The sequence below is a fragment of the Cyprinodon variegatus genome, unplaced genomic scaffold, assembly GCF_000732505.1.
Source record: "Cyprinodon variegatus isolate N-32 unplaced genomic scaffold, C_variegatus-1.0 Scaffold30, whole genome shotgun sequence".
Taxonomy (NCBI): Eukaryota; Metazoa; Chordata; class Actinopteri; order Cyprinodontiformes; family Cyprinodontidae; genus Cyprinodon; species Cyprinodon variegatus.
This window is the reverse complement of record NW_015150483.1, coordinates 746,359-763,025: the sequence shown is the minus strand read 5'-3', so window position 1 is coordinate 763,025 and position 16,667 is coordinate 746,359. Positions and strand designations below refer to the sequence as shown.

The 16,667-nt window shown below is 37.2% G+C and overlaps 2 protein-coding genes across 4 annotated transcripts in view; one reads left to right on the top strand and one right to left on the bottom strand.

Annotated features, from left to right (window-relative positions):
* LOC107100922 (xenotropic and polytropic retrovirus receptor 1 homolog) overlaps positions 1 to 489 on the bottom strand; it is an 85,635-nt gene extending 85,146 nt beyond the window's left edge. For both annotated transcript variants that reach the window (XM_015399605.1, XM_015399613.1), the window contains exon 1: positions 101 to 489. In XM_015399605.1, coding sequence (XP_015255091.1) covers positions 101 to 169 — 69 coding nt within the window. In that variant the 5' untranslated portion in view covers positions 170 to 489. The remainder of the gene's footprint in view (positions 1 to 100) is intronic.
* A 6,314-nt stretch (positions 490 to 6,803) lies between these two features.
* acbd6 (acyl-CoA binding domain containing 6) overlaps positions 6,804 to 16,667 on the top strand; it is a 46,034-nt gene continuing 36,170 nt past the window's right edge. For both annotated transcript variants that reach the window (XM_015400268.1, XM_015400261.1), the window contains exons 1-4: positions 6,804 to 7,266; positions 8,191 to 8,255; positions 8,551 to 8,647; positions 14,120 to 14,196. In XM_015400268.1, coding sequence (XP_015255754.1) covers positions 6,988 to 7,266; positions 8,191 to 8,255; positions 8,551 to 8,647; positions 14,120 to 14,196 — 518 coding nt within the window. In that variant the 5' untranslated portion in view covers positions 6,804 to 6,987. The remainder of the gene's footprint in view (positions 7,267 to 8,190; positions 8,256 to 8,550; positions 8,648 to 14,119; positions 14,197 to 16,667) is intronic.

Genomic DNA, 16,667 nt, shown 5'->3' with positions numbered 1-16,667 from the left:
TTTTTTTTTTTTTACGGATTTAAAAATCCGGATGTTCAGTTATCCTACAGTTCTTTTGAAGACATAAAATAAACCCATATTTGTTTATATTCGACTCTACCTCATATAGAAGATATTGTTTCCTCCACTCTGGGGTGATATGAGACGATAGATGCTCCGCGAATTTCATTTTGTCCAAACAAGTGTCCCACAAAACCTCTGGTAAATCCGAGAGCGTCTGTCCCCCTTTCCCCGTCGACGCGACTTTTGTTCTGTCAGGCAACTTGCTGGCTGAACATGCGGTGCGGAAGCGCAGCTCTGTCCTCTCCGCTCCTTCTCACTCCACTCTGGGCTCGTCCCGCTCCCAGCTGCTCCCGTCCCGCATGCTACTTTACAGGGAGCCAAGCAGCGGCCGCTGTACAACAGCTGTTCACGGCGGCACAGCGAGAAGGTGGCTCAGTGACTTTGCTCGGTCCCTCCCTGGGCCGCTCTGGGGACATTGCTTACGGCCATGCACCTAACAGTAATGACGTGGTTGCGCCAGCAGGGGGCGCTCTGGCACAGGGCGCTGTTGGGACCCCCTGATAACTGTTGCTGCTCCAGATAAACTGCTCCTTTCCTCCTTAAAATCTGTTTATTATTATGACTGAGGAAGCATGTTTCAGTCCGAAGGGTCTTGTTGTTGGATTTCTGTAAAAATTATAATAATAATAAAAATCATAATAAAAAGTTAAATAAAATAGAAAATAAGTTACTTTACAGCAGGGGCGGAGCTAGATGGGGGGGCCAGGGGTAGCCATAGTCACCCTAAGCCAATCATTGCCCACTCCTACCATTTTTTTCTCTCAAGTAGAATATTCAAAACATTTTAATTTTATATTTATTAACAATTACTTGTCAACAGTGGCGGTTCTAGACCAAATGTACTAGGGGGCCAGGAGGGGGCCAGGAGGGGGCCAGGAGGGGACCAGTGTGTTTGCATGGGGGCACAGAAAAGCATCAAATAAAAAACAGGGCCGGGGATTGAAATATATTAGGATAGCTGCATGAAGTCAAATTTTTATTCAATTAGGTTTAATCGAAATACTATGCCTTATTAGCTCAACATACATTCATAATTTAGAAATTTAACATATTTTTTTACTTAATTTAAGGTAAAATTACAGTTTTCTATAAAATCTGATTTAGAACTCAACAAAAAACTGATATATTCAGCTGTAAAAATTTGAGCAATTTGTTTTGAAAAAAAAAAAACATTTAGCAGAAGTAAACTGTGATCCTTTCTCAATACCACTGAAGCTATCACCTTATTTCTTTAAAATAATTAGAAAAAACAGAATTTGTAAAGAACAAAAATGAAATAGATCCAAAGGACCTATCAGTAACCATGTCTGTTCCAGCGCAGATCATCATTGGAATTTCTTTGAGTATTATGTCTTCAGTAATGGGGCCATAACAGGGGCCAGGACATGATCTACAGGGGCACTTGCCCCCGTTGGCCCCTGTCTAGAACCGCCCATGCCTGACAACAAAAACACTGTGGTTAATTATGCACATCAATATACCAACATTAAATATGATAAATACAGAATTCATGCTCTTTCAGAACTAGATTTTGTGTTATATGCCATAAAAAGAAAATGATGTGTGTCTGCAAGTAATCTAAGAGTCTTCACTGAATCAAATATACTGTAAATTATATTGTAATAAAAACCTATTAAATTATCAATTTATGTAGATATTAGTACTTGTAAATATCAATTTAATGTAGAATGATATTGATAAAAGTAGGATAGTAATGACAATGGAAAAGATGTCCGTTCCAGAACTCAAACCTCAAAGAATTTTATCCTATATAACTTTTATCTAGACGGATGTTTAAATATATCCATCTATTTGTTAGCAAAGGCAGTAGGAAACTATAGTTTGCCTTTATTTAGAAATATGGATGTTGTGCTTGTTCCTGTTGGAACAGTGTAGATTGACCCTGAGGTTCTGGCACCTATCCACTTTTGTCCACCCCTCAGTGTACATTGGCTATTGCCTGGCCACCTTTATAAATATGTTCTGGCTATACCTCTGCTCTACAGCTAAAGTGGTAGTCTTTTACTGACGCCCTTGGACACCTGTTAAGATCTCTATAATTATTATTAAAGATCAAAGCCAGGTAAAAAACATTACCTTCTACTGCAGAGTTTATTCACTAAGCGTGCACTCTCTGGTTATTAAAAAACTGTATGCTGTCCAACTCACTTCATCTTGTTATTTTTTATTCTAAAGACTGAACTTCTGAGCTAAAACTAGAGAAGCTCACATTTCCCCTAAATGCAGGAATGGCCATACAGAGTTCTAGGCTTGTTTTCCTATACCTGACTTATCTCACTGTCTATTGTAAAAAAAAAAAAAAAAACTGATGGTAAAGGCAGAGTCTGCTACCGGAGTCCCAATTTATTTGTAGCAATAAATTGCACTTTTGAGTCATTGTTTTTAGACCATTATAAAGTTCCACAAGAACAGGATGACAATCATGCCTTTATTTGCCTTGTTAAAAAGTTTCTATCATGCTGCAAAACAAATTTCAGTTTTGTCTTATACGGCAAAAGAAAGAAAAGTAATGAAGGGGAAAGCAGCAAAAAAAAAAAATGGTTATAATTATGGTTATGCTCTCATTTTTCCTAATTTAATATTGGATTTTAGAAAAAGGGATCTGCAATGAAAAAGTTAATTCATTTTTTAGGTGACTTGATGACGTTTATTCACTGTATTTAACTGCCTATTTGGGGAGAACTTTTTCTCAATAATATATATTCTTCATATAGTGACATAAAAAAGTATGTCTATTTAAGACTCCCATAGGACAATGTCTTCTGTCACTAGATGCTGGTTCAGGAGGAGCGAATCCTGTGAAGTTGATGACTCGATGAAATCAACTTGATTTCCTTACGTTTGATAGCCTGCAGGATTTTCTTTTCTGAAGTAGTTTCCACCTTTAATTATAGCTTGGGTGCCTTTTTTTTTTTTTNGATCCTTTCTCAATACCACTGAAGCTATCACCTTATTTCTTTAAAATAATTAGAAAAAACAGAATTTGTAAAGAACAAAAATGAAATAGATCCAAAGGACCTATCAGTAACCATGTCTGTTCCAGCGCAGATCATCATTGGAATTTCTTTGAGTATTATGTCTTCAGTAATGGGGCCATAACAGGGGCCAGGACATGATCTACAGGGGCACTTGCCCCCGTTGGCCCCTGTCTAGAACCGCCCATGCCTGACAACAAAAACACTGTGGTTAATTATGCACATCAATATACCAACATTAAATATGATAAATACAGAATTCATGCTCTTTCAGAACTAGATTTTGTGTTATATGCCATAAAAAGAAAATGATGTGTGTCTGCAAGTAATCTAAGAGTCTTCACTGAATCAAATATACTGTAAATTATATTGTAATAAAAACCTATTAAATTATCAATTTATGTAGGTATTAGTACTTGTAAATATCAATTTAATGTAGAATGATATTGATAAAAGTAGGAAAGTAATGACAATGGAAAAGATGTCCGTTCCAGAACTCAAACCTCAAAGAATTTTATCCTATATAACTTTTATCTAGACGGATGTTTAAATATATCCATCTATTTGTTAGCAAAGGCAGTAGGAAACTATAGTTTGCCTTTATTTAGAAATATGGATGTTGTGCTTGTTCCTGTTGGAACAGTGTAGATTGACCCTGAGGTTCTGGCACCTATCCACTTTTGTCCACCCCTCAGTGTACATTGGCTATTGCCTGGCCACCTTTATAAATATGTTCTGGCTATACCTCTGCTCTACAGCTAAAGTGGTAGTCTTTTACTGACGCCCTTGGACACCTGTTAAGATCTCTATAATTATTATTAAAGATCAAAGCCAGGTAAAAACATTACCTTCTACTGCAGAGTTTATTCACTAAGCGTGCACTCTCTGGTTATTAAAAAACTGTATGCTGTCCAACTCACTTCATCTTGTTATTTTTTATTCTAAAGGCTGAACTTCTGAGCTAAAATTAGAGAAGCTCACATTTCCCCTAAATGCAGGAATGGCCATACAGAGTTCTAGGCTTGTTTTCCTATACCTGACTTATCTCACTGTCTATTGTAAAAAAAAAAAAAAAAACTGATGGTAAAGGCAGAGTCTGCTACCGGAGTCCCAATTTATTTGTAGCAATAAATTGCAGTTTTGAGTCATTGTTTTTAGACCATTATAAAGTTCCACAAGAACAGGATGACAATCATGCCTTTATTTGCCTTGTTAAAAAGTTTCTATCATGCTGCAAAACAAATTTCAGTTTTGTCTTATACAGCAAAAGAAAGAAAAGTAATGAAGGGGAAAGCAGCAAAAAAAAAAAATGGTTATAATTATGGTTATGCTCTCATTTTTCCTAATTTAATATTGGATTTTAGAAAAAGGGATCTGCAATGAAAAAGTTAATTCATTTTTTAGGTGACTTGATGACGTTTATTCACTGTATTTAACTGCCTATTTGGGGAGAACTTTTTCTCAATAATATATATTCTTCATATAGTGACATAAAAAAGTATGTCTATTTAAGACTCCCATAGGACAATGTCTTCTGTCACTAGATGCTGGTTCAGGAGGAGCGAATCCTGTGAAGTTGATGACTCGATGCAATCAACTTGATTTCCTTACGTTTGATAGCCTGCAGGATTTTCTTTTCTGAAGTAGTTTCCACCTTTAATTATAGCTTGGGTGCCTTTTTTTTTTTTTTTTTCAAAAATGTCTTTATTGTAGAGTAAGCCACATTTTTTATTGCACCCTTCATATATATTATTTGCCCCTGTGGTTTAGAAATATTCTGATGAGATACCAGACACACTGCCTAAGTGTTGAAGTTTTAGGGATCATTATGAGCAACAGAATAGTGCAATAATGCCCGCCCCCCACATGTTTCTGAAAATAGGACCATAAAATATCAGCTTTCTAACAGGACGTGCATGTTTGCTTGTTTGACAACATTTTGGGTAACCATAAACCCAGAGATTTGTGGTATGTAAGCTAAGGGAGCCTTAATTGCAAACTCATTTCTAAAACCATAGTTTAGTCAGCAAGCTGCAAACAGTAAGTTTTTTACTTGGCAAGTACCCAGCAAAACTAATCTACCAGCTAACTTTAGCTTCTAAACTTTATCCCTCTATTAAAAACATGGAAAAGGGTTAGTATAATAATCGGAAGGATATGAATTTAAAAAAAATGTTATAGCGTTTCTGTGTCAAACTCAAAATAACAATAAATAAATGTTTTTAAAACAATTAATATAGCAGTAATACTATTATTTAAAGTACCTATGATAGACTGGCGATCTGTCCAGGGTGTACATCGCCTCTCGCCTTAAGACAGCTGGAGATAGGCACCAGCACCCCTCACAATCCTGCTTGGGATAAGCATGACAGAAAATGAATGGATGGATGGATAATAGTATTTATAATAGCAATAATAATATTTAGCTTATTTGGCTTTGGGGAAAATATTGACTTCACTGTTTCATCAGTTAGATAATATTAGGTTTTCTCTTTTAGTTTTTTGGGGTTTTTTGTTTTGTTTGTTTGTTTGTTTGTTTGTTTGTTTGTTTCAAATCCATATCCTGATATCTACAAACAGTGATATTTTTAGTTAATGGTTATCATGGTCTAATGACTACAAACATTTTATAGTTTTAACTAACTTTTATTGGTTTACATAATAAATTTATTACATTTGTTTCATTTCTTTTACATGATTTTAGGACAACTTGAGTACATCTTTAATATTTTAGACTAAACGCCTACTGAGCCATTAGCTCAGACAGGGACAGCTGTTCCAAACTTAGGCGGCTATACTTGCTCCAATAGCACCCTCTGCTGGACATACGATGTCCCTACATAAACGATTATTGAAAAACACGACGAAGACAAATTTGAATAGTAACTTTATCGGGTTTTTAAATAAATACTAAATAACTAATTTATCCAACTTGTATCCGCGTTCAAATAGAGTTTTGGGCGAATGATGATTTTGATCATTCAAAAAAAAGTTAAAAAACAATCCAGTGGACTTTGTTTCCATGTTTGAAGACGTTTCGCTCCCCACCTAGGAAGCTTTTTCAATTCAAAATGTCAGAAATAACGTTTAGTTCGAGGCTTTGAGGACCAAAACCAAAGCCTTAAATCTATGTTTAATAAGTTTTATTTTAAAAGAGTTATAAGTTATATTGTCTTGGTGTTGGCTATTTTATTTTTAGCCAAATCGAAAAGTTGTTTGAACAGCTAGTTCAGTCTGCCAAACGGTTTAGTCAGCTTGGTATAACGTCAAAATAAAATAAAGTTTGTAGCACCGGTTAACTGGTGCATATTTAGAACGTGGTTAAAATATAATAATAATAAAAAAAGTTTTAATTTCTTCATCGAAAATAAGTATGATTTCTAACGTTTCTAACGTCCACAGTCGTTTAACATTACATGTATCAATCGTTTTGTATTCGGTAATGTGTGACGTCTAAACAATAACCCTATATATATATAAAAAAAGAGATCCAAAATATAGTTTCTTATTCAATAAATTACAAAAAAACCAAAGGCAAGAATTGTATTACTAGTAATACAATTTTTGCCTTTGGTTTTTTGTAATTTATTGAACGTTCAGTTGGTAAGAAACTAATGTTAGAAGTAGTAATTTACTACTTCTAACATTAATTTCTTACCAACTGAACGTTCCCTAGTTCGGCATGAGAAAGTGGAACTAATTCTCAGTAGCCGTTGTTTTACCCGGCGCCTTTTGATGATAGTACTTGAGACGGACCAATAGTCGAAACAAATCCGACTGTTAGGGAATTTTAACAGTAATTATTATTTTAAATAACCGTTTAAACACTTCGCCTATTTTAGTTTGCAGCTGCTCTGCGTTTGCCGATAACGCATCGCAAGGAACAGCCGTCTATTCGACTGAAACTGTTCGTCGTTAAGCAATAACAATGGCCTCTGGTTCCCCGTCATCCTCTCCGGACACTGCGACGGGCTCAGGTACGGATCCAGCGCGGCCAGATACTGGGGAGCCTCTCGGTGGAGCGGGCTCGGACTCTGATTCGGACTTGGGGTTGAATAAGTTTGACTGCAGCGCAATGGAGATGGGAGAGCAGTTGGAGGGAGAGGAGCTGGAGCTTGAGTTTGAGTCCGCAGCCGATCGTGTGAAGGATCTCCTACAGATAGCCAGCAGGGACCAGCTACTGTACCTGTATGCCCGCTATAAACAGGTGAGTCGGAGAAATCAAATAAGATTTCACTGGCAAAGAAAAGGAGTGTGTTGGATGTAGGTGGTGACACCTTGTGGCTTTAGGCAATAGTGCTCTACTTCTTAGCAATACAACGAAAAGACTCCTGGATTCTTGTACTTTTTGTAATTCAAGGGATCTGTGAAATTTCATCTCCTTTTCAGCCAATGACAGTTTATTTTCAGTCTTTCCATGTATATACCTTCAGTCAGCCTCCAATAAAGCCCAAACTGTGACCAGCTTTTGTGCCCCTGCTGAATAAAAGTCTCCCCACGATGATGCTGCCAGTCTGCCACCATGTTCACCTTGGGGACCGTGTTGAGGCCAAAAAGGCAAAAGGACGTTCATTTTTCGATATAGCTACAGCATCTAATTGCCAATTTGCTGTGGTCTCTAAATGGACTGATGCAAAGGGGAAACTATTTTGTTTACTACTTTATTTAAACTAGGTTTTAATCTTGCCACTCCTCTTTAAATGTAAAACCCAACTATAAATCTAATGATTTGTAGTTGTGATAAGAAAGTAACCAAGTATCTAAAGTAGAAAGTATCCAACCTTAACTGCAGATCCTTGCATATCTTCCAGAATTAGGAAGATCATCTCTATGATGCTTCCCTGGTTTATACTTGTCTGGCCTTTGGCCTCTTGGTTTAGATGGATAAAAACATGCATTAAACACCAATCAGATGTTAGTTTTTGTTAGTCTGTCATATATAAAATAAAATCAAATAAAACATTGTTTAATTGTTGTAATTTTGTATGTTACCATGTTGTAACAGGAAAACAAATGTTTAAAACCTCTAAAAAAAAGAGTAAAAAGTAATTTTGTAAGGTAAAATAGGCCGACAGATTTGAGCTTTCATCAAATACTCCACTGACTAATTGCTTTCCCCCATTATTAACAGGTCAAAGTAGGAAAGTGCAATACATCAAAGCCTGGCTTCTTCGACTTTGAAGGACAGCGAAAATGGTATGCTGCCTAAAGATTTCATCAGTTAACAGCAGATTTGTTTGAAATGAAAATGCAATTTTAACTTTTTGTTGAAAGTTAAGATCGTATATATGTTTGTACTTGTGTGTTTTGTGGAAAAACACTTAGTGTCACAAGTTTTTATGTACTGTATTCATATAACTAAATTCTTTTTTTTTAACTTTATTTCTCTTTCTTTAATATGTTAGTTAGTAAAGCACAAAGCTTAGTTCCACATTTAGCTCTTAAAGAGAAATAGTAATGACTTGTGAGCAGCACTGTGTTTACATGGCAGGCAAGCCTGGAAGCAGCTCGGAGACATGGAACCGGAGCAGGCAATGCGAGAGTACATATCCCTTGTCAACGTGTTAGATCCTGAGGGTGCCACAAAGGTAAAAAAACATTCAGATGTGATTAGTTAACTGTTTTCTAAAACATGATAGACTAAACTAATAAAAATAATAAAAAAGTTATAATGCGTCAAGGTATCTGGACTTGTTTACCATACTTTAAATGAAAAAAATTATTTCATGTTAAGTTGACATTTTTAGTATTGTGTCCCATCTGGTGTGATATACTGCCTTTTTGTAAATCTTATGCTTATTACAACATCATGAAACTTATTTTGTGTTCAATATAATGACTGGATGTAGTGTAGTGTCTCTGCCAGCAGATGCCAGTCTTAGATTACAGTTGTTTACTCAAAGTCTTTGTGACCACTTTGGTTTAGACACGCAACATAAAAAGTATGATAAGTCATACATTATTTCAGCTGGAACATAAGTACATATAAAATAAAACTTGTCTGGTGTTGTTTGTAATCTTTTAAGCAATTCTTTACACTGACTGATTTCAGTTAACTTTAGGGAGAGTTATTCTGCCATGAACACCTTTTCCTTTAGGATATGAGAATTTATATCCAGTTTAAAAAAAATTAACCCTGGATGTCTAGCAGAGTGGGATTGTTTGGATTAAAGGGTTGAAAACAACACACAAGAAATGCAGTTCTCTGAATATGTTTTCTCTCTAACATAATTGTTCTACTGGAATTTTTTTAATCTCACTTATTTTCTTCAGATAATCACATACACAGTTATCTTTTCAGACACAGTTATCTGTGTCTGATAAAAAATCATGTCTTACAAATGCATTTATTTATTTTTGGAAAAACTATGTTGGCTAATCTGGCTATATGTAAATGAGTCAATCAGAAATATTTTTGCTCTTGGTGATAATTACGGCCATTTTTGAGCTGAGTTAACCTGCAGTGGTTAGTAACCTGCATCAGGATTTGATTACTTTAATTACTATTCTATGTAATTTTTCAAAATTCCATCTTAAGGAAGAATTTACCATGAGTTCACACCAAATGATCTTAAATGGATTAAATTGTAAGCATTATGTTGGTTCTCAGTGCATTTGGTGGAACTATAGTACTGTCTGATGAAACCAATAGTGCAAGAAATTACATCAGTTTCATTTTAACTATTATATAGGCAGGAAAATAAGTATTTGAACACCCTGTTATTTTGCAGGTTCTCTGTCTTAGAAATCATGGAAGGGTCTAAAATTGTCATTGTAGGTGCATGTCCACAGTGAGAGACATCATTTACAAAATAAAAATCCAGAAATCACAGTATATGATTTTTTAACTATTTATTTCTATGATCCAACTGTAAATAAGCATTTTAACACCTGTGAAAATCAATGTTGATATTTGGTACAGTAGCCTTTGTTTGCATTTACATCTAGTGTAGTGTATTACCAACAGTAACATTGGAAACGGTGGTCCCAGCTCTTTTCAGCTCATTGACCAGCTCCTCCAATGTAGTTCTGGGCTGATTTCTCACCTTTCTTAGCATCATTTAGACCCAACCAGGTGAGGTCTTGCATGGAGCCTCAGTCTGAGGGAGATTGACAGTCATGTTTAGCTTTTTTTTCTTCTTCTAATAATTGATCCAAAGTGGAGCTTTTTTCACCAAGCTGCTTGGCAATTTCCTCATAGCCCTTTTCAGCCATGTGAAGGTGTACAGTTTTGCCTGCCGTGTCTTTGGACAGCTCTTTGGTCTTGCTCATGTTATTAGTTGGGTTCTTACTAATTGTATGGGGTGGACCAGCGTCTTTATTCAGTTAAAAACCTCAAAAAGGTGCTTCTAATTTAGGATAATAAATGGAGTCGAGGTGAACATTTTGAAGGCAGACTAACAAGTCTTTGAGGGTCAGATAGATGGTGTTCAAATCCTTATTTGCGGTTGTATCATATAAATAAATAGTTAAAAAATATCATATACGGTATTGTGATTTCTGAATATTTTGTTTTAGATTATGTCTCTCACAGTGGACATGCACCTAGGACGACAATTTTAGACCCCTCCATGATTTCTAAGTGGGAGAACTTGCAACATAGCAGGGTGTGCAAATACTTATTTTTCACACTGTTGGTACAGTGGGGCCAAAAAGTATTTAGTCAGCCAATGATTGTGCAAGTTCTCCTACTTAAAATAAATAGAGCAGTCTGTAATTTTGATCATAGGTACACTTTAACTATGAGAGATGAAATGAGGGGAAAAAATCCAGGAAATCACATTGTAGGATTTTTTAAGAATTAATTTGTAAATCATGGTGGAAAATAAGTATTTGATCAATAAATAAAGTTCAACTCAATACTTTGTAACATAACGTTTGTTGGCAATGACAGAGGGCAAACGTTTTCTGTAAGTCCTCACCAGCTTCACACACTGTAGCTGGTATTTTGGCCCATTCCTCCATGCAGATTTACTCTAGAGCAGTGATGTTTTGGGGCTGTCGCTGGGCAACACGGACTTTCAACTCCCCCCACAAATTTTCCATGGGGTTAAGGTCTGCAGACTGGCTAGGCCACTTCAGGACCTTGAAATTCTTTTTACGGAGCCACTCCTTTGTTGCCCGGGAGATGTGTTTAGGATCATTATCATGCTGGAAGATCCAGCCACATTTCATCTTCAAGGCCCTCACTGACGGAAGGAGGGTTTAGCTTAAAATCTCACGATACATGGCCCTGTTCATTCATCCCTCAACACGGATCAGTTTTCCTGTACCCTTTGCAGAAAAACAACCCCAAATCATGATGTCTCCTCCCTCACGCTTCACAGTAAGTATTGTGTTCTTGCGATGCAGCTCTGCATTCTTCTTTCTTCAAACACCACGGGTTGGGTTTTTACCAGAAAGTTCTATTTTCTTTCATCTGACCACTTGATATTCTCCCAATCCTCTTCTGGATCATCCATATGCTCTTTGGCAAACTTCAGGCAGATCTGGACATGTACTGGCTTGAGCAGGGGGACACGTCTGGCACTGCAGGATTTGAGTCCCTCTCGGTGTACAGTAGAGTGTTACTTATTGTAGTCTTTGTTAATTTGTTCCCAGCTCTCTGCAGGTCACTCATCACTTCCCTCCATGTAGTTCTGGGATTTTTGCTCGCCGTTCTCATTATCATTTTGACCCCACAGGAAGAGATCTTGTGTGGCGCCCTAGATCAAGGGAGATTATCAGCGGTCTTGTATGTCTTCCATTTGCTTACAATTGCTCCCACAGTTAATTTTTTCACACCAAGCTGCTTGCCTATTGTAGATTCACTCTTCCCAGTCTGATGCAGTTCTGCAATTTTCTTCCTGGTGTCCTTCAACAGCTCTTTGGTCTTGGCCATGGTTGAGTTTGGTCTGTGACTTTTTGAGGCTGTGAACAGGTGTCTTTTATACAGATAACGGGTTCAACAGGTGCCAATAATACAGGTAACGAGTGGAGGACAGAGGAGCTTCTTAAAGAAGAAGTTACAGGTCTGTGAGAGCCGTAAATCTCGCTGGTTTTGTGGTGACCAAATACCTGTTTTCCACCATAATTAACAAATAAATTCTTTAAAAATCCTACAGTGTGATTTTCTGGATTTTTTTTTCCTCATTTCGTCTCTCATAGTTGAAGTGTACCTATGATAAAAATTACAGACCTCTCTAATTATCATAAGTAGGAAAACTTCCACAAGCAGTGGCTGGCTAAATAGTTTTTGGCCCTGCTGTATATTTTTCAAAAAACGCAAATTTCAACCCTAGCAGTCAATACCCTTTTCTTTCTCTCAAATAAAGCTTTAAGAACTTAAATATTGTACATTTTCATTTCAAACTACTCTCATCCAGGTAAAGTAAAGTCAAGAAAGTGGCTGTGAGATGGATAACAGATTTTTATTCATGAAATATGTGGGGAAAAAATAAAAATGTTGGTCTATAATCACATGATTAAACAGCATGTTCTTCGAACTTCTATTTAAATTGTAATCTGAAAAGGAGAAGGACTTGTACATTGATGCAGAAATTGAGATGCATAATGGAACAGCTACATTAATACAAGAACCCACAGCAGATTCATTCATTCATGCCAAATTTAAAAACATGCAAGCATTTTTTTCTAAGCTATGTCCTATACAATTTGAAAGCTACAAAATTGCAGCAAAAGATGTTAAGAAAAGAATCACTGGAGCAGATGTAATCCTACCGCAGTGGAAGGTAATTTTGGGTGGATCATAAAACAGACACTGTGTGTATGTAGAGAAGATGGACTGGTGGGAAAAAAAGCAACCACTATATGTTTTCAAAAGACCAAAAACTTGATCTGTTTGTCAAAATTGAGAACAGTGCAGGTTATACAATGGTTTCAGGTTACTTCTGTATAGTTGTGGTTGCAAACAGTGGGAGTAGATCTAAAATGACCAAGGTTACAAGCAAACACCAGATAGATACACTCTCTTGTTGTAATGAAAGAAATCCTGAGTTATTTTCAAATGTTCTTAACCTGGTGTGTCTGAGTTGACCTTTTTGCTGTCATTGTCCAATAGCACTCTGTCTGTGCCCTCAAATCATCTTTTTATTTTTAATCCCCATCTTCCTTTTCCTCCTCGTCCCTCAATTCTTAATTTTTTGATGTCCCTTTTTGTAAGAGTGTCACTGTCCACCACAATTGAACTGAATTTCTCTTCAGCCATTCTATGCGGAATAAAATAGTTGCTGACTCGGCCTAACGGATGACAGCCTAGCAAAAGCATATACCACCCACGCCTCCAAAAACGAAAAAGAACCTGATTGCATTAGTGTTAACAAAGCGTAATAGCATGGCAGGAGCTATTCTTTTTGAGGCACGGTTAAATAGTGTAAGTAGGAGTGCATAGATAGAGGAGCAAGGGAGAGAATAATAGCCACAATTTGACCTCCGTTCCCCTCTCAATTGTTGAGCAGACACTGGCTTTATATTACATTATAAGGTAGAAGAGCAGGGCCGGTGCTCAGCGAATATTCTTAGTTTCTGAAGTGAATTAGTTTGTCCCAAAAGTGCACGGATAGTTGCTCTGCTCCATCTCTCCCTCTGCTTTGAAATCAGATTTGTGCAGCTTCTTTTGTGAGTCAAGGATGGTTAGTGAAGAATAGGCTAGGTAATAAATTCTTTGCTGAACTGAGTGAACAATGGAATTCTATGAAAATACAGATGATTAACAAGGGTCAAAAACCGGGAGCTAATGCATGTTATCATGTTCACCTTTATTTTGGGGCACATTTATCAGGAATGAGGTCAGACTCAAATCCATGGAGTTGTTTATTCACAGAGTGCAGAATTTTCTAACCGTTAGTGAGAGGCTATGTTTAGAGGTACCCATGAATGGACATGTCTGACTCATTGTATTTAGTCACTATAGAGAAGTAAAACCACAGCATTGTTAAAAGAGGGTGGCCCAGTGCTCAACACTGAACCAATATTTATGATTAGCTCTTAAAGCTGTGTGTTAAATACTTCATTTGACTTAAAGTTTAGTCTAAGCTGATTTCTGTCCATTGATCTTACAGCAACGACGGGGAGCAGAAAGACGAACCGGTTTTGGAGGAGCAGCAGTCAGCTCTCTGTACCAGGAGGAGATGATAAGGTATTTAAATGAAAAGTAACACAAACAATCAGAGATGCATTGATAAGTCAGAAGGTGACCAGGATAGTATGATTTTAACAGGATCAATATCAATATCCTTTTTTTTCTCTCCACCTTTTCTTCCTACTTTCTGTTAATTAATTAATTAATTAATGCAACTTGATTAAACACTAGAACAGAGGTCTTCAACAGGTCTACTGCATGGGGGTCGCGAAAGTCTTGGTTGATTAGTTTTTTTATATTCCCTCCTGCAATTTTTTGCACTAATTAAAATGTCTTTAAATACACAATAACATGAATTCAACACACTGTAGTAAACAGATAAATGAAAGCAGAAGATATCTTTCAGTCATCAATGCACACATTCAGCGACACACAAGAGCTCTTTCAAACCTGGGCACCGTTTCATTCACAACACCTGTCCCATTAACCAAGAATCAAATTCAGAAATACTTTAATAATCCCAGGGAGAAATTACTTTCGTTACATGACTCCATATGTAATAGAGTGACTATAGGACCAGTTTGATAGAACACAATTTCATACAATATATATAATTAGGGGGTCCCCGCTCCATCTCGCAATCAGTTTGGGGGTCCTTGGCTTTGAAAACGTCGAAGACCCCTGCACTAGAATGTTGTGGCCCTATTTTCTGATTGAGGAAGCTGATTTTAAGTGGAGAAGACTGTTGCTTTTATTTATTGCAAAACTAGTTGTTTGAGGCTTGTTAAAGTTTTTTTTTTATTTTTTTTTACAGTGAATAATATCACAGCTATGTATAATTTCTGACCCAAATGAAGGTGGATCATTAGTCTCATATCTAACGTTTCTTAAAGAGAAAATTGGAACACTAGAATCAAACCAGCCAAAATCAGACCTCTGATCACTTCATAACTTAAGCAAAGACAAACCAGAACTTGCTAGTTTTACTTGACATTCAAACACATTTTTCTTTATTCCGTGAAAGTATTTAGTAGATCTTTTTGGGGCTTTATCCGTTTTTTTTTTTTATTCTCAGCTCAACTTGGCATTGTTAACCACTAAACTTGACGCTGTATTTGATTGTATTCAACAGACGGTAACTGCATTTGCAGGTCTGGGAATGTCAAGCAGTTCCGATTTATGTTAATGAAATCCATTCTCCATTTACTTCTTCCTGGCAAACTCACTGAAGCTCGGAGCCCCCCCATTTTCATTTCAATGCAAAAAGAGCTTTTCAGAGATGAAAATGAGATGTGTGAATTCTGCAGGTTTCCTCCTAAATGGCTGTACATGATTAGTATGCATATTATCTGTAAGAAGCATCCAGAGTCTTCCCTTTTTTAATGACACAATTAAACAGGCAAGGTAATGGGAATGCGCTGAGTACAGCAGACTGAGGTTGCTGCAGAAGACTTCCCAGAGCAATATTCCCATGGCGATATCCAGTCTCACCAAAAATCTCACCGGGAACCCATCGCAAGGATGACATTAACATGAGACAAACACAGCTGAGCAGGCAGAATCATACACTTCACACTGTACGTCCGTGTAATTATCATCCCAAGTCATGCATAACCTCCCAGACATGATAAACTCGCTGCTCTGCTGCTCTTCAATTTCCTCTTTCTCACACATAAACACCCTCCATATTAAACAGCTGAACACCTGTTAACCAGCCGGGTTTAATTGCACTGCTCACTCAACCTCTACTCATGTGTATGTGAATCACTTATAGATGAAAACAGGATTGATTGATTAGAAATATCCCTCGCCTGCTGAGCTAATCACAGGGCCAGAATGCGGCATTTGCAATTCGCCAAACACCTGCCAGATGAATTCCAATAAAAACAAAGATTTTGTGGGGCTCTTGGCTAAAAAGCTTTTTGTTTCAGTTCTCATCTTTTCAGGCTTCTTCGCGTTTCGCTTCCATTGGAACTCCGGCTCAGTCAGGGTCTTACATGAGAGCGAGATGAGAGATGGTGTGAGTGTGTAAGCGCGCCTTTGATGGATTGTGTGGCTGTGTTGCTGATCACCAAAACTCAGACCAGGTAGATGAGTGTTTTCTACCAGTGTGACCAGTTTGGTCTGATGGATGAAGGATATATCTGCAAGTACACCACACTGGACACACACACACAGGTGTGGGCACATGACGTACCCACACACGCACATACTAGATACACAAACACTAAAAACCTTGGTGCTGCCTTGATGACAGAATAGCCTGTGACCTTCCCAGCATGCTTTGCACTGCTGTGGATGTCATTTTGTTTATAAGGCCCACATTAATCATTTGTTTGCATCTGGCATGTTGGTTTGTGTATCTAAACTCCTTTGTCCTGTTGTGCTAAAAGGGATTTATCTAAACAATTGTTTTTGTTTATGTCTTCATTTGTGAGATAATTTCTGTGTTTGTTTATTAAATAGTCCTAAAGCTACCAGGTGTGTGTGTGTGTGTGTGGGGGGGGGGGTGCATGTGTGTTCTTGCT